This window comes from Mustela lutreola, chromosome 14, assembly GCF_030435805.1.
Source record: "Mustela lutreola isolate mMusLut2 chromosome 14, mMusLut2.pri, whole genome shotgun sequence".
In the NCBI taxonomy this organism is placed as follows: domain Eukaryota; kingdom Metazoa; phylum Chordata; class Mammalia; order Carnivora; family Mustelidae; genus Mustela; species Mustela lutreola.
This window is the reverse complement of record NC_081303.1, coordinates 2090663-2112115: the sequence shown is the minus strand read 5'-3', so window position 1 is coordinate 2112115 and position 21453 is coordinate 2090663. Positions and strand designations below refer to the sequence as shown.

At 43.4% G+C, this 21453-nt stretch overlaps 2 protein-coding genes and 1 pseudogene across 5 annotated transcripts in view; 1 reads left to right on the top strand and 2 right to left on the bottom strand.

Moving 5' to 3' along the window:
* The window catches only part of FIRRM (FIGNL1 interacting regulator of recombination and mitosis), a 54961-nt gene extending 45913 nt beyond the window's left edge, over positions 1-9048 (bottom strand). For 2 of the 4 annotated variants that reach the window (XR_009347484.1, XR_009347486.1), the window contains exons 1-5: positions 8889-9046; positions 6864-6904; positions 5133-5221; positions 2740-2844; positions 2101-2241 (exon numbers count right to left, since the gene is read on the bottom strand). Coding sequence is in view for 1 of the 4 variants with exons in the window: in XM_059146316.1 (XP_059002299.1) it covers positions 2101-2241; positions 2740-2844; positions 5133-5221; positions 6864-6904; positions 8889-8998 (486 nt within the window). In the remaining 3 variants the exon portion in view is untranslated. Of the gene's footprint in view, positions 1-2100; positions 2242-2739; positions 2845-5132; positions 5222-6863; positions 6905-8888 lie in introns of all 4 variants that reach the window. The other 2 variants (XR_009347485.1, XM_059146316.1) reach the window with 2 other exon arrangements.
* On the bottom strand, positions 6186-6330 carry LOC131815429 (U2 spliceosomal RNA; annotated as a pseudogene).
* Positions 9049-9468: 420 nt separating the features above from the next.
* Positions 9469-11851, top strand: METTL18 (methyltransferase 18, RPL3 N3(tau)-histidine). The gene is made up of 2 exons (XM_059146326.1): positions 9469-9752; positions 10134-11851. Exon 2 carries the CDS (start codon positions 10340-10342, stop codon positions 11450-11452), a length of 1113 nt encoding a protein of 370 aa, XP_059002309.1. The 5' UTR covers positions 9469-9752; positions 10134-10339; the 3' UTR covers positions 11453-11851.
* Positions 11852-21453: the final 9602 nt, after the last annotated feature.

Sequence of the window (21453 nt, the reverse complement as noted above, 5' to 3'; positions counted from 1 at the left end):
CCAAAGAGAAGCATTCGTTAAACCAGTGATTTGATTCACCCAATGAAGACCAGTATCAAAACCACCTGTGACCCACAAATCCTATGCCAGCTTTTATGCTTTAAAGCTGCCTCAGGAATGTAGCCTCAGGAATGTAGACACAAAAGGGCTGGTGTCCTTTTGTAGGCACCTAATCCTTAAGGAATTCATCTGATCCAACAATACCATGACAGAACAATTTCAGGATTCCCGTGACTCAACACAAATCTGTGTCTCTTCTTTCTTTATAGAAAGGAAAAACAATAAAACAACAAAAACAAAACCACAAAAGCCCCCCCCCTTTTTTTTACATCTTAGATCCTGCTTGGACATTTCATTCAATTTATTGGAATGTTTTTTAAAATACCGCATTACCATTACAATACAGAATGGTATAATACAGACTCGCACTTCAATTACCAGTCTAACAGCATCAGAAAAAGTCATAGCATGAAATATATATAGAATCTAAGGCTCGGGACACCTGGGTGGCTCAGTTGGTTAAGCAGCTGCTTTCGGCTCAGGTCATGATCCCAGCGTCCTGGGATCGAGTCCCACATCGGGCTCCTTGCTCGGCAGGGAGCCTGCTTCTCCCTCTGCCTCTGCCTGCCATTCTGTCTGCCTGTGCTTGCTCTCTCCCCCCACCTCTCTCTGATAAATAAATAAAAATCTAAAAAAAAAAAAAAAAAAAAAAAAAAAGAATCTAAGGCTCTCCAATTATTCAAGTGTTTTCAACTTAAAAAACATTGTAAAAAACTCAAAAGATGTTGCTAGGTTTACTGAGTGCTTCTGACAGTGTAAAAATAAGACATAAAATAACACCAGTTACAACCATTAGGACTCACAATCATTTAAACAAAAGGACTGAAAAGAGTTGTATGACTTAATTGTCCAGAATTTGTAAAATTCCTTGTTTCCCAATAAAATATTTCTAAACCACGCATATTATCTAAAGCAGCTTTCCAGTGTATCAACACGCGTGCTCTCTTGGCTAGTTGTTTGCTAAAAATTAGCAGGAATCGCTTTTTTCCTCCACTATCATCTGGCAAAGATATAAAACCAAACTCCTTAACTCCGTCTGCCAGCTAGGCTACCCCCTACTGGACTGTGTAAGACATAAATCCAGCAGGACGATGGGACTATTTCCTAACTGCACATGAGAAAAGGCATACCCATGCCTCAAATTGAACTTCCCTGAATACGCACAGAAAGAATCCTTCAGAAAACTGACTTTCACAGTGGGGAAAAAAAGCAGCAGTGTTCTTTCTACAAGTAAACAATTTCAGTCACTGAGAACTGGTAGCCTTTCTAAAAAGTCTTAGTCTCCTTTTTCAACTAGTTGGTGGCCAACCTGGAACAGTTGTAGTTCGTGGGTATATTGTAAAGCCAAACTTTTATGATTTGTGTATTAATACAAATCATATTTTTGTGAGTCCATCTACTCTATGGATTTCTTACAAAAGCCCATTTTTAATCACTTCCTTATAACCACTTATTTTCATACAAATATTTACATACAGGCACACCTCAGAAATATCTCCGGTTCAACTGCAGACTACTGCAATAAAATGAGTTAAATAAAGTTTGTTTTCCCAGTGCATATAAAACTTATGTTTGTATTACTCTGCAGTTTGTTAAGTGTGCAAAAGCATTATGTTGAAAAAAAGTGTATATATCCTAACAAAAAATATTTATTGCTAAAAAATACTAACCAGCATCTGAGCTTTCAGCAAGTCATAATCACTGATCACAGACCCCCATGACAAATAATGAAAATGTTTGAAATATTTCCAAAATTACCAGAATGTGATGAAGAGACATGAAATAAGCAAATGTTATTGGAAAAAATGGCACCAATTGACTTGCTGGACACAGGATTGCCACAAGCCTATGACTTGTAAAAAACAGTGTCTGCAAAGTGCAATAAAACTAAGTGTGCCTGTATGTGGTTCTTTGTTCCATGGAGAAGTCTACTCCAGTAATACAGGCTAATATGTAAAATCTTATGTCCAACACTATTTTCCTCAGCCCTTTTGCCTGTGGATTTCAGGCCATTTAAAGTGTACTTAGACTCATACTCACCTTACAATGTACAAATGTACTTTTGATTACATGTAGGACTGAGGAAGGAAGACTATGAATGTTTTCTAGAATGATGGAGTCCTGGGTGGCACAGACATGCTGAACACAACCTGTAAGAGCTGCTAAGAGCTGCACCATTGTCTGGAAATAAGGAGAGAAATTTCATTCACACTATGTTTTTGTTCACAAACATAAAAAGTATCAGACATGCTGGGTACTAGGGATATAGCAGTGAACAACACGGATCCTGTATTCCTCCTTCACTGAACTTTAGTCTATCAGAACTACAAATATTGGAACAACTGGCCAGCCATTTGGTTTTTTAAAAAGTCAGAATCCTAACCCACACATCAAAGCGTATGGCAGGTGTTCTACATACAAGTTTTGAAATTATAGGTAAGAAATTATAGGTAAGGCAATTATAGGTAAGACTTGTTGTCTTATATAAGTTTGGTGTTTACTCAGCATGAAATTGTATAAAAAAATACAAATTTTTTTGCATTCTTATCTTTAAGTCTATAAATTTAATTCTAGCACTGGGCCACTACATAAAGGATATATAACTAATTAATATCAGTATAAAAATTCTTACACTGTTCAAGATCTTCCCCCATACCCTTTCTAATAAATTTCACATACCTGTAAAATATTCCTTAGAGTGGTCTGGATTTCTAAATTATGGCTTGACAGTCCTCTGGCTTGACTGGTTAACTCGTACATCATGTCATCAAATAATTTCACAGTCTGTGAAAAGCAAACATGTTAAAGAGGGGTAACAGAAAACACAAGAAAGGGAAGACATATTTTTTTTTTTTTTTTAAGATTTTACTTATTTTTTGACAGAGAGAGATCACAAGTAGGCAGAGAGGCAGGCAGAGAGAGAGAGAGGAGGAAGCAGACTCCCCGCCAAGCAGAGAGCCCGATGCAGGACTCGATCCCAGGACCCCGAGATCATGACCCGAGCCGAAGGCAGGGGCTTAACCCACTGAGCCACCCAGGCACCCGGAAGACATATCTTTAAGGAAAAAAAAAATCAGACTTTTTTTAATTAGTAATAGCCATGCAATATTATCTAGCTTAACACCCGCATTTAATAAACAATGCCTATGTTATAAAAGTAGTCATATAACACAATCTTTTAAAAGCTTCAGACAGAAATTGATTTGTTTTCCATTTCTGTGGTTTGAATCTATTTAATAACATCCATGTAAAAATCACTCCAAGTTCATTTTTTGGTGCCATAACAAAGATAAGTGCTACCCTAAACAATAAAGGTTGATGGTCTCAACCAATCGATGTTCACATGGATATTTATAAGGGTATTTTCCAGGGGTGATGATGAATTTGTGTTGAATTACCTATTCACTTGCATTTTAACCAACTTCCTGTTTTGAACAACTAAAAATACCATTTCTGGGGTAGGGGTACTATATGTGACCTTAGAATTGTTTTTTGTTTTTTGGGTTTTTTTAAATGTTGTGATTAGTCATCATTAGCTTCTGACGTACTGTTCCCAGATTCATTGTTTACCTATAACATTCAGTGCTCCATGCAATACGTGCTCTCCTTAATATCCACCACAGGACCAACCCATCCCCCACACCCTCTCCTCTAAAACCCTCAGTTTGTTTCTCAGAGTCCACCGTCTCTCATAAGAACTAAGTTTTTTTGTTTTTGTTTTTTTTTTTGGTCTGCGAAGTTAGCTACCCTAAGATCTCAATACTCAGATTTTTCTAAACAATTTAAATGGCCTAAACATTGGAAGAATAACAACACAATGTAATCAAATAGGACAGTTTCCCAAAGGCAAGCTAACATTCAACATCCTTATTTTAATCTATGTAACAGCTGGATCTTCTTCTGATAGTCAAGAACAAATTCTAAGAAACTTTTAGATAGAGAACAGTAGAATGAATATGAGTAATAGAAATTTTTTTTTTTTTTTAAAGATTTTATTTATTTATTTGTCAGAGATAGAGCGCGAGCGAAAGCGAGCACAGGCAGACAGAGTGGAAGGCAGAGTCAGAGGGAGAAGCAGGCTCCCCGTGGAGCAAGGAGCCCGATGTGGGACTCGATCCCAGGACGCTGGGATCATGACCTGAGCCGAAGGCAGCTGCTCAACCAACTGAGCCACCCAGGCGTCCCTGAGTAATAGAAATTTTGATGATTATCTGCTTCAAAACTAAACTTGGAAATCATTTTAAAAAATGTTTTACTTTTGGCACCAAAATATCTTTAATTCTTTCAATTAAAAATAATGCCTGTGCTTTTCAGAGAAAAAGTGTACTATAAATATCTAAAAGGTAATAGGAAACAGAGTAAAAGGTAATAACATAGTTGGTGAACTTAATGTCTTCTCTTGGTTATTTGATTTTACCAACATTCCAGCCTTTTTTTATTCTAAGACTTCTTCAATAAAATTTGGCTCCAGGGGAGCCTAGGTGGCTCAGTGAGTTGAGTGTCAAACTCTTGGTTTCAGCTCAGGTCCTGATCTCAAGGTTGTGAGATCAAGTCCTACATAGGTCTCCACACTCCCCCAGGCAATCTGCTTGCGATTCTCTCTCCTTCTCCCTGTGCTCCTCCCCCATGCTCTCTCCTACCCTCTCTCTCTAAAATAAATACATAAATCTTTTTAAAAAATTGGCTCCATTTTTCTAGACAATAAAATTTAATGATTATTAATAAACTCTACAGAGAAGATCTTAGCTAATTTCATCACTCATCCCAAATATTTATTGAACTGTCTTAAAATACAGAAGTACTTAAGATTACCTACAAATAATAAAATTCAATTAAAGGATCTATGCTACTTAAAATTATAATGCTTTTAATCACCTAATGATCACACTAACACCATTATGTTCTCACCTGAGATCTATTTCTTGCTAAATTATTTGTATATTGTATACCAAATAATCTGATACATTAAAAAATAAAGGAGCCAAAGTTAAGAATAAATGATTTAAAACTGAGAATAGATTTAAACAGCCTTTATAACACGTTGACTGATTAAGATGACAATAGTACTACACCTTTGGCAGCACTTGTGAGAAGAAAGTCTCTTCCAGTGTCAGGTGGTCCATATGAGGTAAAAACATTTCCACAATAATTTTCAGAATTTCTATAAAGCAAAATAGTAACATATTTCTAAGTCACATGGGAGAACAAAGATCACCGCCACTTCCCCAAATGCAAGAATATGTAAGTACTACCAATCTGAAGCTTTGTAGTTTCAAAAATGCCATTTTCTATGTAGAAAAACTCTGTTTATTAAACATATTAAACTATGTTTATTAAAAGATTTTACTGGAACACATGGGTGGCTCAGTCAGGTGTCTGCTCAGGTCATGATCCTGGGACCCTGGGACCCTGGGATGGAGCCCAGCATCAGGCTCCCTGCTCCTCTCTCTGCCTGCCACTACCTCTGCTTATATGCTCTCTCTCTCTCTCTCTCTCTCTGACAAATAAGTAAATAATCTTTTTTAAAAATTTATTACACACACACACACACACGAGCGGGGTGGGCAGGGAGGAGAGGGAGAGGAAGAGAAAGAAGCAGACTCCTCGTTGAGCAAGGAGACTGACACAGGATTCAATCCCTGGACCCTGAGATTATGACCTGAGCCAAAGGCAAACACTTAACCAACTGAGTCACCCAGGTACCCCTACACAGAGAAACCATTAGTATCTAAAATAATAACAAGAAAACAAACACTCAAAAAAATAATCTGTATGTCCACCCTTCGCGGACCACTTAAAGGATATGGGTACATATAGAATTGCTATCTAGAATAGAATTTGCTATCATTAAAATCATTATTAGAGATCATTTAAAACCATGAAAAAATATTCACAATACTCTAAGGTTAAATGATCAAGCTTCCAAAATAGTGTAATAGAATTTGCTATCATTAAAATCATTATTAGAGATCATTTAAAACCATGAAAAAATATTCACAATACTCTAAGGTTAAATGATCAAGCTTCCAAAATAGTGTAATCCCAATCTCAATATAAACATGTACATACAAAGAACAGTAGCCTGGCAAGAACGTACAGAATCAAGATGAAAATGTTCTATACTAAAATCTTAACCATTTCAGATTAATGGATATTTCACTATCTGTTCTGATTTTCTGCCTGTTTCAAATTTTCTACAAACAGTATGTATAAATATTCACTATAGAAAGATATACACACTTGATCTTAGCCAAAAGGCCGAGAAGCAATCACTGTAGAAATATATATATTGAGGATAAAAAAAAATTACTTAAAAAAACTAGACCCAACAGGCAACACAGATTGAAAATTATAAATATCCACAACCAAAGTGAAATATAAATAGAATAAGCTAACTCAAAATAAGAGTAAACTGTGGTCTGGTCTTTAATTCATCTCTTCTCCTAACTAAATAAGTAAATAAATAAGCCAAGCAAGATTAAAGAACACAAAGATGAGAAAGTCAACCTGAAAGCAGACTGCAAGTTAGGTTTTACGGGAGTCTAACCAGTTTAACAACCAACATTAAAAATTTCAATGTGCTTGTATTATTACATTAACCACAGTTAAGGCACCTATTCGAAATAAAATTTTAAAACTTTAAGTACTACTTGAAGGAATTCGGTCATTTTAAGCCACTGAAATTTAGAGGCTGTAACACTAACTACTAGAATACATTTAAAGGGAGTTTGGAACTGTACTGAGATATGCAGGACTCAGACTTTAATGGCATCAAAGTAAACAATTAAGATAATTTTACTTACGAATATGTTCAATCCAATTGTCGGAATGCTGATACATAGAGTAAAAAATTAAGGAAGGTCACAGTATCACAGTAATAGAATATTCCCTGCTAAGAATAAATCTACAAAGCAGCCTTCTTGAAGCTCAGGCAATGAGCAGTAAGAAATTGAAATTAAATTCCAATTACTGGCTTAATTTTACTTTTAAAAATTTAATGTTCTTAGGTAAACAAACTATAATATAATGAAAATACTTCAAGGAAATACTTTCAAAACTGAGCAGGGACAAAACTGTCTTTTCAAACTATGTGTAGTTGACATGCTTTTGACAGAGGAACAGTACTATATAATAAGCCAGAGATTTCTGTTTCTAAAACAGAAAAGGAATTTCTCCCTCCTCTGAACCTCTCCGGTATTTTATCTGCACCTGTATTAAGTCACTCAACATGTTCTTTTCATGTTCCTTGTGTGACTCTTAAAAAGCTCGTCAGACTGAAATTCTCCTGCACATAGCAGACACTTATACATCTGACAGTAAGTCTTCCTATGTCCATTACAAAAGTTGCGGTAATCCCACTATGAAGTGTACACTTGTACACCATTAAAAATTATTAGAAATTCTTACTGTAAAAGAAGTATTAAAGGATGTGTCAGCAAGAAAAATGAACAGATAACTCCAGAACACTAACACGAGAACGGATTCTTCTGACATCTTACTTTGCACATACCAATTTTACAGCAGCAATCAAAATGAGGTACAGTCATTAACTCATTTCACTTAGTTCAACAGGGTTGTATTTGTCTTACAGAAAAATCTCAGCAAAGGTCAAAAAAACTCTAGTCCCTTCCAAAGTTAAACCTCATTTATGATTATGCAGACATGCAGGTAAAAACTAGAAAAGAATATGTAAAATGCAAAATATGCAAATAATGTTTGGGTGATGTGCTTGTAATTAAAAACTCATCCTGGGTGCCTGAGTCGCGGAGCGTCTGCCTTCAGCGGAGATCGTGATCCCAGGGAGCTGGGACCGAGCCCCGCCTCGGGCTCCCTGCTCTGCGGGAGTCTGCTTCCCTCTCTCCCTCTCCCCTGCTTTTGTTCCCTCTCTCGCTTTGCCTCTTTCCGTCAAATAACAAGTAAAATCTTAGGGGAAAAAAAAAAGACAAAAGACAAGACTGGGGGAAGACGAGGTTTAGGTTGTCCTGCAGGTGAAATCCTGCAGAACCGAGCGAGAACGCGGACCTGCAGCTACTGAGGGCCCCGTGGCCTGAAGCGCAAAGAGGACCCGCGCTCCGCCGCGTGGGGCCCGGACCGCTGCCCAGCAGGTTCGGGGCGGCGGACAGGCTTTCCCAGTCCGGCGTCGAGGACCCGGCTCCGAACCGCACGACGGCTAAGAAACGCTCCTGCAGCTCGGCGGGGCCGCGCCCACGCGACGCGAGAACGTGTCCCCGAGGCGGCGCGAGCATCCGAGGCTCCCCGGACCGAAGGCGGCTCTTCCTTCCCGCGCAGCTCCGTGCTGAAGGCGGGCCCCCGGCTGGCGGCCTCCAGGCGCCCACAGCGAGACTAAGCGGGCGGCCAGCCCCGGACGCGGCGGGCGAGCCTCGGCGCGGCAGCAGCTCCCCCTCCGCAGCCACGACGGGAAGCGGCCCCGGGAAGAGCGCGGCGCGCGTTCCCTGGGCCGCTCACGCCCCCGGAGCCCGCACGTCTGCGCGCGTCGGTGTCCGCAGCGCTGCGGGGCCCGCACCGGCGCAGCGTCGGACCGGTCACGCCCAGGTAGCCGCGCCCCGCGCTCCCCGGCGAAGGCGTCCGCCCCGACCGCACGCAGAGGACTCAGCGGCACCGGGAGTGGAGGAGACGCCACAGGCTCGGCCCCGTCGGGCGGCCGCCGGCGCGAACCCGCCCGCGCTCCCGGCGCCCTCCTCGGCCTCGGCGGCTCCTCCGCCCACCCGCGCCCAGCGAGGGTTCAGGCCTCAGAAGCGCGCCGCGGCCGGAGCGAAGCCGCGGGCCCCCCCCCCCCCTCCGTGGGACGAGAGCCCGGGAAGGATATGAGGAGCCGCGGCAGGACGGACGGCAGCTCGCGGCGGCACAGCGCCTCCGGCCAGCTCCTCAACTCCTCCAGCGGCGCGGCGCTCCCCGGCGCCGCGCGCCCCTCCGACATGCCTCGCCCGCGCGCAGCTTCGAGCCGCCCGCCACCGCCCAGACCGGAAGCTCCCGGCAGGCCTTGCGAGCTCTCGCCGGCGCCGGGACCATAGAGAGGGGGCGGGCGGCGCTCCCGGGGCGCTGGAGCCGCGCCTGATTGGCCCGCGGAGGACTCGCCTCACCGGTGCGCGCTCCGCCTCCCGAGGGAGGGCCCCGCGGGGCGCGCGGACTCTCGGTGCCGGTGCCGAGACCTTCCCGGCCGCGAGCGTTCTCAGGGCCGGGTCGCTGACGCGCTGCCCTGACGCACTTTGGGGGCTGCAGGCGGAACCCCCGACTGGCTACCGCCTCTTCCCTGCGACTTCTGGGCTCCCGGGCGACCTGGGACTTGAGGCCGGAAACGAATCCGAGCCCCGGGGCGCGGGGAGAAGCAGGCACGTGCGGCGGCCCCCGGGTCGGTCCGCTGTCCTGACGGGACGCCGCCGCCGGCCGGGCTGGGCTGCAGCGGGCGGCGCCGAGGCGTCCCGCGGGGCTGGTGCCGCCCGCGGCCCCGGGGAAGTGGCTCCGCGGGCAGCGACTCTCCGGTCGGGCCGCGTCTGGCTTCTCCGGAGCCAACCGGCCTTCGCGGGCGGCTCCCGAGTCCTCCCGCTGCGGGCGTCGGCGCTGCGGGGCTTCGCCGGGCGCGAGGCCGGGGTCGCGGGCGGCGGACGCGCCGCGGAGCGCCCCCGCGCGGGGTCGAAGCGGCCCCGAGTGCGGCGATCCCGCGGCTTCCGGAGGTCGGGCGTCGCGGCGGGATGGCGGCGGGGAGGACGCAGCCGGGCCGGGCCTTCCCGCGCGGCCGCTGTGGGCTTTCGCGTTCGTGCGAGGCGCCGCCGCGTGGTGCTCTCGTCTGTGACGCCTGAGGAGGGCTTCCCTTTGCGTCCGGCTCCCTTCGCCGCCTTTACAGAAAAGCTGCGGGGGGGGAGGGGTAATGTTATGTTTTAATGAAATATGTCATTTTACCTTTTTTTAAGAAACCTCTATTTTATTTATTTTTAAATAAGCTCCGTGCTGGATGTGGGGCTTGAACTCCAAGATCGAGGCACATGCTCGACCAACTGGCCCCCCAGGTTCCCCTCGTTTTACTCTTGAGTAACAATTTTCTTTTTTTCCTCCAGAGCTAATTTGAAAGGAGACAGACGACCTCTACAAAGGCGTGTGGAAGCCTCTCTCAGTCTGCGTAACTGTGCAAGCAGCGAAGGGAAAATTGGTCCCCAACAGAACTAACGAAAATTGAAGCAGGTTTATGTGTGTGTCATCGGCTCTACCCAGAAGTCCAAGAATCCTCCTTTGAATCGAAGGGCTGTGTGCCTCTCTTGAGAGGATGACTTTTCAGTTTAATTTTACTATCGAAAACCATCTGGAAAATGAATCCACACCCCCTGGAGATGGAGCTTTGGCCCTGGATTCCTCCGAAGAGTCTTCAGTCTCAGAGAGTAAAAAAGGTCCACATAGGGACAGAAGACGTTCTGCAGAACAGCTTGAGTGGCCTCAGAATCATTTGTTGGAGCATAAGCCAGTGGGCAGCGCAGCTCCCTCTCAAGACACAGACGGCTCAGTCAGGGCAGCAAACAGCTCACGTAACCTGGAGCCCCATGAAAACCATCGCTGCATGAGAGTGGCCAAAGAGCATCCTATGCCCGAAGATGAAACAAAAGTGCTAGAAAACAAAGTCGTCGAAACATTACCAGGTCCCCAACATGTTAATGTATCCGTCGTGAAAACTGTCTTGTTGAAAGAGAACGTCCCTGGAGAAAACGTAGTGTCACAAAGCATTTCTTCTCACTCTGATCTGATTTCAGGGGTTTATGAAGGAGGCTTAAAAATCTGGGAATGTACCTTTGACCTACTGGCTTATTTCACAAAGGCCCAAGTAAAATTTGCTGGGAAGAAAGTGTTGGATCTTGGCTGTGGATCTGGGTTGCTCGGTATAGCGGCATTCAAGGGAGGGGCCCGAGAAATTCATTTTCAAGATTATAACAGTACGGTGATTGATGAAGTAACCATACCTAACGTAGTGGCTAACTTCACTGTGGAAGATGAAGGAAATGACGTCAACGAACCCGATGTGAAACGACAGAGGAAATCAAAAATAGCACAAGAATTATGTAAATGTCGGTTCTTTTCAGGGGAATGGTCTGAGTTTTGTAAGCTAGTACTAAGTAGTGAGAACTTCTTTGAAAAATATGATCTCATTCTCACCTCAGAAACCATTTACAATCCAGATTATTACAGTACTTTGCACCAGACATTCCTTGGATTGTTAGATAAGAATGGACGGGTGCTTTTAGCAAGCAAAGCACATTATTTTGGTGTAGGTGGAGGCACTTACCTCTTTCAGAAGTTCGTAGAAGAAAGGAATGTATTTGAGACCAGAACACTTGAAATAATTGATGAAGGACTAAAGAGATTCCTAATTGAAATGACTTTTAAGTAACTGATTTATTGTCCACCAAGTGTCCTAAGTGAAATAAACAACATAGCCAAAAACTTGTTTCGAATATTTGATTTCTGCTTTGCTGTTATTATTATTTTTTTAAAAGATTTTATTTATTTTATTTGACAGAGAGAGAGATCACAAGTAGGCAGAGAGGCAGGCAGAGACAGAGGGGGAAGCAGGCTCCCCGCTGAGCAGAGAGCCTGATGCGGGACTCGATCCCAGGACCCTGAGATCATGACCCGAGCCGAAGGCAGCGGCTCAATCCACTGAGCCACCCAGGCGCCCCTGCTGTTATTTTTTTAATTATGATGTTTGTTTATCCAAGTAATATACCAGCTATATTAATAACATGTACTTGCTAGGGAAGACTGAATAAATAGTGTCCTGAGCATTTGATGAGATCTAGGTGATTATTTTGTGGGAACGTTTCTTGTTCTCTACCTTTATTTTATCTGGCCTTTCTACCACCTTTTTTTTTTAAATTTTATTTATTTATTTGTCAGAGAGAGAGGAGCAAGAGCGAGCACAGGAAGACAGAGTGGCAGGCAGAGGCAGAGGGAGAAGCAGGCTCCCTGCCAAGCAAGGAGCCCTATTTGGGACTCGATCCCAGGACGCTGGGATCATGACCTGAGCTGAAGGCAGCTGCTTAACCAACTGAGCCACCCAAGTGTCCCTCTACCACCTTTGACATTACATAAATTTGTTCTCAGGGAAACACTTCTTTCTTTTTCTTTTTTTTTAAAGATGTTATGTATTTATTTCACAGAGAGAAAGTGAACATAAGCAGGGTGAGTGGCAAAGGGAGAGGGAGAAGGAGCTCCCCACGGAGCAGGGATCCCGATGCGGGCCTCTATACCAGGACTCTGGGATCATGACCTGAGCTGAAGGCAGATGCTTAACCAAATGAGCCACCCAGGTGCCCCACCACTTGGTATTTTTAGTTTGAACTTCTTCCAGTCTTCATTAGTTCCTGTTTACATGAAGTGCCTGTGGTCAGATGACGCTGCCATTAATATAAGGCCATACAGATGTATCACTAAATGGTACAAACCTAAATACTAGAATGAACACCTCAGGTAACTAGGAAAAAGTTTTTTATTTTTTGTATTCATTTATCTCCTATAAGAATAAGAATGCTGAGCACTTGAATTCACACAGATGGGAGAAATAAAGGGGAATCATGATAGTATAAAAGTTGCATAGAAAACCCAATAAAAAATAAACACTAGGGCACCTGGGTGGCTCAGTGGGTTAAGCCTCTGCCTTCAGCTCAGGTCATGATCTCAGGGTTCTGGGATCGAGCCCCGCTTCGGGCTCTCTGCTTGGTGGGGAGCCTGCTTTCTTCTCTCTCTGTGCCTGCCAGTCTGCCTACTTGTGCTCTCTGTCAAATAAATAAATAAAATCTTAAAAAAAAAAAAAACACTAAAAAAAATCCCACCAATTGATAACCTAAATTTTCACCTCAAGACACCAAAAAAAGACAAGCAAACTATCCCCAACAGAGGCAGAAAGAAGGAAATAAAGATTAAAGCAGAGGTCACCAAATAGAGAATAGAGGAACAATAGATAAAATTGAACAAAACCCACAGTGGGGTCTTTGAAAAGTTCAACACACTCGCCAAATCTTCAGCTAGACTTACCAAGAAAAGTATCAAATTATTAAAATCAGTAATGAAAGAGGGAGTAGTATTAGTGACCTTACAGAAATGAAACCGCTTTTAAGGAAATTACACGAGATTGTACTAAGTGAAAAGACACTGCGTTCAGGGGCCTGGAAGACAGCGTTGTTAATTCCGTAAATTGATCAGCAGATTGACCAGTCCCTAAGAAACCCTCAAGTCATTCACACATTTGTTATTTCTTGTCTCTTTCATGGTAATCACTGTGGGCTCCCATGCATTTGCAAATTACCTTTTACAACCTTAAAAGACACAAAAGCCAAGTGTTGAACTTTGGATCTCTTTACTCAGTGCTGAAGACAGATTTTGAAAATCAAAGTTTTTAATTTTTCTAAAAAAGATTTTATTTATTTATTAGAGAGAGGGATAAGTAGACTCCCTGCTAAGCAGAGAGCCCAATGTGGAGCTTGATCCCAGGATTCTGAGATCATGGCCTCAGCTGAAGGCAGACGCTTAATGAAAGGAGCCACCCAGGTGCCCCTAAACTTTTTAAATTTGATAACTATGGATTCATATGGGAGAATATATGTGAAAAATAATGCAAAGAGATTTTGTATTCCCAATGGTGACATCTAGCAAAACTATGGTACAGTATGACAACTAGAAAATTGACATTGATATTGTCAAAATAGAAGAGTTTCATCAACACAGAGGTTCCTCTGTTGTCCTTTTTTTTTTTTTTTTTTTTTTTTTGGCTACACCCACTTTCCTCTCTGGTTCCTTCCTTTCCTAACCCCCTGGAAACTATAGCCCTGTTCATCTCTATAATTTGTCATTTAAAGCACGTCATACACAGGTGCCCCCATGGCACAGTCAGTTAAGCATCCAACTCTCGGTTTTGGCTCAGGTCGTGATTTCAAGGTGGTGAGATCAAGACACTGGTCGGGTTCCACTCCCTGCAGTCTGCCAAGGTTCCTCTCCTTCTCCACCCCAGCACCCCCATTCTGCTCTCTCCTCTCTTGCTCTCTCTCTAAATCCTTAAAACATCCTTTAAAAAATAAATAAAAATTGGGGCGCCTGGGTGGCTCAGTGGTTTAAGCCTCTGCCTTCAGCTCGGGTCATGATCTCAGGGTCCTGGGATCCAGCCCCGCATCAGGTTCTCTGCTCAGCGGGGAGCCTGCTTCCCTCTCTCTCTCTCTCTCTGCCTGCCTCTCTGTCTACTGTGATCTCTCTCTGTCTATCAAATAAATAAATAAAAATCTTTTAAAAAATAAATAAAAAATAAAAATATGTCACCTTTTGGAATTTGCTTTATTTCAGTTAACATAACCTAATCATCTAATGTCATTGCATTTATCAATAGGTTGTTTCTTTTTTTCTCTTTTTGTTGTTGGATAGTGTTAAAAAAAAAAAAAAAACTTATGGTGCTTATTGTTAACCCCTGTAGCCAAGGAGTAGGAGACCCTAGGGGAAAAGAATAGCCAAGGAAAATCCCAAATTCTGGGGAGCATCGATTCCTTACTAGTTAAATAAGAAAGAGGACAGAAAAAGGTTTTGATTCTTTTTTTTTTTTTTTATCATGAAAAAACTGTATTTAGATTTAGCCAGCTGGACTCAGTTTAAATGATCCCAATTTTGTTGGCAACATCCAAAGCATCATAGTCAGGGGCCAGCCGAACGTATGCCTTCTTCTCTCCATCAGGCCTGATTAAGGTGTTGACCTTGGCTACATCAATGTCATAGAGCTTCTTCACAGCCTGTTTGATCTGGTGCTTGTCGGCCTTGACATCCACCATGAACACGAGTGTGTTGTTGTCTTCTCTTTTCTTCACGGCTGACTCAGTAGTCAGGGGGAACCTGATGATGGCATAGTGGTCAAGCTTGTTTCTCCTGGGGGCGCTCTTTCGAGGGTATTTGGGTTGCCTTCAGAGACGCAGAGTCTTGGGTCGTCGAAACGTAGGTGATGTGCGGATCTTCTTTTTTTTTGTGACTGTGGACGCCTTTCAACACCGCTTTCTTGGCTTTCAAAGCCTTTGCTTTGGCTTCGGCTTTGGGAGGGGCAGGGGCTTCCTTCTTAGCTTTCGGCGCCATCTTCGTAAAAGGGTTGATTCTTTTTTTTAAAAATATTTTATTTTTATTATTTATTTGACAGACAGATCACAAGTAGGCAGAAAGGCAGGCAGAGAGACACTCCATTCTAGGACCCTGGGATCATGACCTGAGCCGAAGGCAGAGGCTTTAACCACTGAGCCACCCAGGTGCCCCAAAGGTTTTGATTCTAATGTGAAAATGTTCACATTTGACATGCCTGAAGTTGGGATCTGCCTTCCTATTTATAGCTGTAGCATAATTGTAAATAATTTTTTTTCCCCTTCCTTGGAGGTACCTAAAACAATCATACAGCTTGGGCTCAATGAAATGTGCTCTTGACTGGGCATCAGTCAGGTAGGGACTTTTTATATAGCACCTTGCTTGATAGAACATTGTGAAGTATATATCACCCCCACTTAGTAAGATTATAGTAGCTACCAGTTTTCAGCATTTACTGTATGCTGGGCAGAAGAGTTTTACATAGGCTAATACTTCATAACAGCCCTCAATTAGGTTATAATTGCTATCTGCACTTTATAGATAAAGAAGTTGAGACTCAAAGAAATTGGCGAATTGATCCCAGTCACACCCTCCCCTGGACCCAGAATCTGAATAGAAGTCTTTTTAAAAGCTTTTCTGTTTCCACCAGTCCAGTGGTCTTAACCTTACCAATGCCTGTCTTTCATTACAGATACTGCCTTTTTTTTTTTTAAAGATTTTTATTTATTTATTTGTCAGAGAGCGAGCGAGCGAGAGCGAGCACAGGCAGACAGAGTGGAAGGCAGAGTCAGAGGGAGAAGCAGGCTCCCTGCAGAACAAGGAGCCCGATGTGGGACTCGATCCCAGGACGCTGGGATCATGACCTGAGCCGAAGGCAGCTGCCCAACCAACTGAGCCACCCAGGCGTCCCCAGATACTGCTTTAAAAAAAAAAATTTTTTTTTGTTTATTTTTTTGAGAGCGCAAGAGAGAGAGAGAGCACGAGATGGGGTGAGGCAGAGGGATAGGGAGAATAAGACTCCCCACTGAGCAGGGAGCCCGATGCAGGGGCTCGATCCTAGGATCCCCGGGATATGACCTGAGCCGAAGGCACTTAACCGACCTAGCCACCCAGGAGCCCCATCACAATTATTTCTTAGCACCCTTATATTATTCTGGAATGGAAGTCATAGTTAAAGAAACTAATTACACCCAGCATCAATTATATTGGGGCACCTGGGCAGCTCAGTCTGACTTTGGCTCACGTCATGATCTCAGGTGCTGGGAGCCTTGAGCCCTGCATTGGGCTCCCTGCCCAGCGGGGAGTCTCTGTTTCTTTCTGCCCCTCCCCTGACTCGTGTGCACTTTCTCTTTCTCTCAAATAAATAAAATCTTTTTAAAAATTATATTGTATGTAAATCCCTAATGTATATGTAATCATATATGTCATATTCATGATACACATATGTATATTAAACTATAATGAAGAAAGTCACAAATAATTTTTATCTCATCAAGTTAGTGTTGACGTGTAGCAATAGAGAAGACATGTCATGGTCAGATACTTACACCTGGGCTATTATTACTTTCCCTCTCTCTCCTCTCTTTCTCCCCCTCTGTCCCTCTCTCTCCCTTTCTCTTGGCCTCTCCCACCCCTCCCCCCCCGGATTGGATGAATAAATCTTTAAAAAAAAAAAAAGTAGGACCATCATCTACATCATCTATAGAGTAGGTTGTCAAAGGTTGTGCTTTCTCAGGATTAATACCCTATTGGAAAGAAACTATGTAAAAATTACAACAGTAACAAACAGCTTGGTAATCCAACTATTACTAAAGACAAGAGGGTATTTTACTCCCCGCTGCCAAGAACAGGATAAGGGGCCAATAAAGTTACGATCTCCAAAACAGGTGATGAAGAGGATGCGGTAGGTAACCCTCTTCCATGGTGTCCACCAAAGGAATGGGGAAAGATGGGAAGGAATGGCCTTTCAGGGACATGTATCTTAGGCCTTTGCAGTAGAATCAGAAGTACTGGGTCAGGGAACCCCAAATGCCTCAGCCACGCTGCTGCTGGACTGTGTGGTGACTTTGTGCAAAGAAAAGGAAGTTCTCTCCTGCAGGCAGAGTGAGCCCCGTGAGCGGCAGCATGATGGGGAGAGCAGAACAGGGTGTTCTCAGCTCCGTTTGCCTCCTCGGCTCCTCTTGCTAGTCCAGTGGCTTAGTCCTGCAAACTTCCACAACTTTCCAACTGACGAGACATAGGAAAAGGGACAATAAGCTGAGGAGCATCAAGAAATTGATGCCACCAAATGCAGAGAGATGGCACTGTGAGAGATGGGGTCTCCCAGCCCCGCTGCTGGGGGCCAGCCTCCAAGGTGAGCTGGAGTAAGGCCTTCACCATCTTATCACACAGCACGTGAACTTGAGGGAAACATTCGAACTGGGGGTTAGAGCTACAGAGGCAAGTGCTCCCATGTGGCCGCCCCCTCGGACACTGGACACTGTGGTATCGGTTATCAAGGGGACACTGAAGTCTGCTCCTATTCTCTGCCAGGAGTCTCTGAGGCTCTTGGGCTGTCCTGGCTGCCTAGCAGCTGCAGCGCAGTTCTCAAAACCTCTTAACATATCCAGCTAGCCCTCTGCGATGCGTGTAGCTCAAGGAATTTCCTCAGCCCACTCTGTCATCTCCAACAGGCCTCCCCCATCAGCAAGGCCCAGCTCATGCTCCCAGTATAACAGACGCACACTATTCAACCGTCTCCTCATCGGAAGCTACAGAGGGAAAGTCAATATGCCTCAGGAACCGACCATAAACTCACCCACACTAAGAAATTCATTTCGTCAAAGAGATACATAAAAAAAAATTATGATCCTTGCTCTCTTCATGGAAATCTAAGGTAGGAAAAGTCTAGGCTCATTCAAATTCTTTATTGTGTCTAAACTATCCTAGAATTCAAAATTCTTCTGGGTCTCTGCTAAGTCTGGGCTAAATCACTTCTGGTGGATGTCTATGAACTTGATTCTGAAACTTGTCTTAAATAACATGAAAAGACTGTTTGGGGGCATTTTTGGGGAGAGAATTTGTGTGAAAAGATAGAAAAAAGCCCACAGACTCAAAACACCCCAGTTGGTCAGTGGCACCCCACATTCCCAGTAACCCATCTTTTAGGCCAGCTTTTCTGTTATCCAGCCTCCGTGTTTTGAGAATCTTCAGAGGGAGCTCCATTTTCAGTGATTGGTTTTTCTTTCCACAAATTGAACTCTGTTTCCTGTCTCCATTGCTGTTTTCACGCTTCTCCAGGATTTTTATAATAAGAACCAGAACAGATTCCCTGTTCTAAGGAAACTACCCCAGAGAAACATTTTCTAGGAAGAATGGCACAGATGTTTCTAATGCTCTCGGTTTTAGTTCCTTTAACAGGAAATGTGTTCAAACCTGTGTTTTAAACATTAAGCTACCATACTCATCCCTTTGTGACTGTTTTTCATTTTCCCACAGTGGGAAAAGATCTTATTCTGTGACCTCCCAACAAAATACTCCAGAAACTTTTCTTCCCTGTCTCCTATTGGAGTCCTATTACTTTAGCATAAAGAGAAAGAACCTTAGTTAGAGGGAAAATCATTAGAGATTTTTATGTCTCTAGTAATTACAGTTTTCTATTATCTATTATTACCAAATAAGCATTTTGCTCAATTGCTTAAAAGTAAGTGACAAAGCCAAATGTCAGAGCCTGAATATAAATTATTTTACCCATAACTGGTCTAAAAAGACATCCTGGATAGGTTCACTATTTGCTGACATAAAACCATGCACTCAGAGATTTCTATCTCTTGGAAATATTTTAGGAGTAGGAAGAATTGACCATTCCCAGGTGCTAGCCCCTTCAGGTTGAATTTTCTCCAACACTTGTAAATCACACAGAATTCTGCCCTACTGAAAAGCCCAGGTGTGTTCTCATTCCAACAAGAATTCACCAAGTACTTACTTTGTGTGGAGAAGACAATTTGTGTCTTTAAAAATTTCTGTTAAAGAAATATAATACTTGTAATAAAAGTTTATTTTTGTGGGGTGTAGTAACTGAATGCACTCCTAGTTATACCTCATTTCTCCCAGATCTTTATAGAAATGATGTGATGAACAGACGGGTCCTCAAATATATTTAACATTTGTGTACCCCTTTTACTGTGACTTGTGCATTTCCTTTGTTAATCAAAGTATTTTATCAAATTTAATTTATGAAGGCTCGGAGGTTAACTAACAGGAAACAGAACAATAGGGTAACTGATAGCTTTGGACCCAAGCCTCAGAAGAAGAGAGATGCAGACTCAGAGAAGAGTGGGGTTGGAAGTGCAGAGAACTTACTATCTGCCAAGCACATTCTTGGGTGCTGGGGCAGGAGACAACGCTGCATTTCTAACGAGCCTCAGGTGCTGCTGATGGTGCTGAACTTGGGTGGTCCCCTTAGAAACAGATCTCCAAATCATGGAGCTACATGACCTGCCAGATGTGGAGACGTCTCAGAGAATGATGAAAGCTTCTAAAGCCAATATTTTTCCTGTTAAAATTTGCCACCAATTAAAGTTTCTTTGAAACTACATCTTACCAATCTAAATTATGTGTTCTGCAGGCACTTTTTTAAAAAAGGCATTCTTTTAAAATAACCTCACACAGTCCAGTATTTTAGTTTTAAATTGTATGACTGAGAATGAATATTTTTAAAGTGTGAGTTCAGTCTTTTAAAAAGCTATGCCCAAGGGGCGCCTGGGTGGCTCAGTGGGTTAAGCCTCTGCCTTCAGCTCAGGTCATGATCTCAGGGTCCTGGGATCAAGCCCCGCATTGGGCTCTCTGCTCAGCGGGGAGCCTGCTTCCCTCTCTCTCTCTCTCTGCCTGCCTCTCTGCCTACTTGTGATCTCTCTGTCAAATAAATAAATAAAATCTAAAAAAAAAAAAAAAAAAGCTACGCCCAAGATTCAAGGAAAACACCACCGTTCTTACCTGTGAAGCCGATACAGATCTCTGAGCACAAACCCTTGGGCTTCACTTGCACACGTACTGATCCGTCCATGACGTGTGTTTCGTGCAGGGGCTGACGGTGCTATACGGCAAGCAACCAGGCTCAGGCTGCGTTCTTATTTTAGTCGGCTTGACTGGGAGCTTGATACGTCTATAAAGCTCTCAGGGAAAGCAACAGAAACCTTTCTGACATCGTCACTAGCAATGTAGAGTGTTTGGACTTTATGTTGTTTCTTAGCCACCAGACACATCTCAGACTCAGCCACGCAGAGCAAAGGTAAGCGTCCACGACAGGTTACGATGTGCTGGAGAGGCCCCTGGACTAGGAGTCAGACAGACGTGAGGCCTCGACCTGGCTCACACCCTCAGTGGGCACGCGCTTCATCAAAGGGCCAGGATCTCTCCCACACTCTCCTCTTCAGTTTATCCCACTGAGCTATGAGTTTTAAATGTAATATTGTATATTAAAGTTTCCTATGAATCTGTGACAGTCACCTTATTTAAAACTGCTCTTTATTACAAAGCTGTCATCATCAAGACAGCACGGTACTGGCACAAAAACAGACACATAGATCAATGGAACAGAATAGAGAGCCCAGAAATAGACCCTCAACTCTATGGTCAACTAATCTTCGACAAAGCAGGAAAGAATGTCCAATGGAAAAAAGACAGCCTCTTAATAAATGGTGTTGGGAAAATTGGACGGCCACATGCAAAAAAATAAAATTGGACCATTTCCTTACACCACACACGAAAATAGACTCAAAATGGATGAAGGACCTCAATGTGCGAAAGGAATCCATCAAAATCCTTGAGGAGAACACAGGCAGCAGCCTCTTCGACCTCAGCCGCAGCAACATCTTCCTAGGAACATCGCCAAAGGCAAGGGAAGCCAGGGCAAAAATGAACTATTGGGATTTCATCAAGATCAAAAGCTTTTGCACAGCAAAGGAAACAGTTAACAAAATCAAAAGACAACTGACAGAATGGGAGAAGATATTTGCAAACGACATATCAGATAAAGGACTAGTGTCCAAAATCTATAAAGAACTTAGCAAACTCAACACCCAAAGAACAAATAATCCAATCAAGAAATGGGCAGAGGACATGAACAGACATTTCTGCAAAGAAGACATCCAGATGGCCAACAGACACATGAAAAAGTGCTCCATATCACTCGGCATCAGGGAAATACAAATCAAAACCACAATGAGATATCACCTCACACCAGTCAGAATGACTAAAATCAACAAGTCAGGAAATGACAGATGCTGGCGAGGATGCGGAGAAAGGGGA

Excerpts from the sequence above, each read along its gene's own strand:
- METTL18 (XM_059146326.1), top strand. The coding sequence starts at position 10,340 with ATGACTTTTCAGTTTAATTTTACTATCGAAAACCATCTGGAAAATGAA.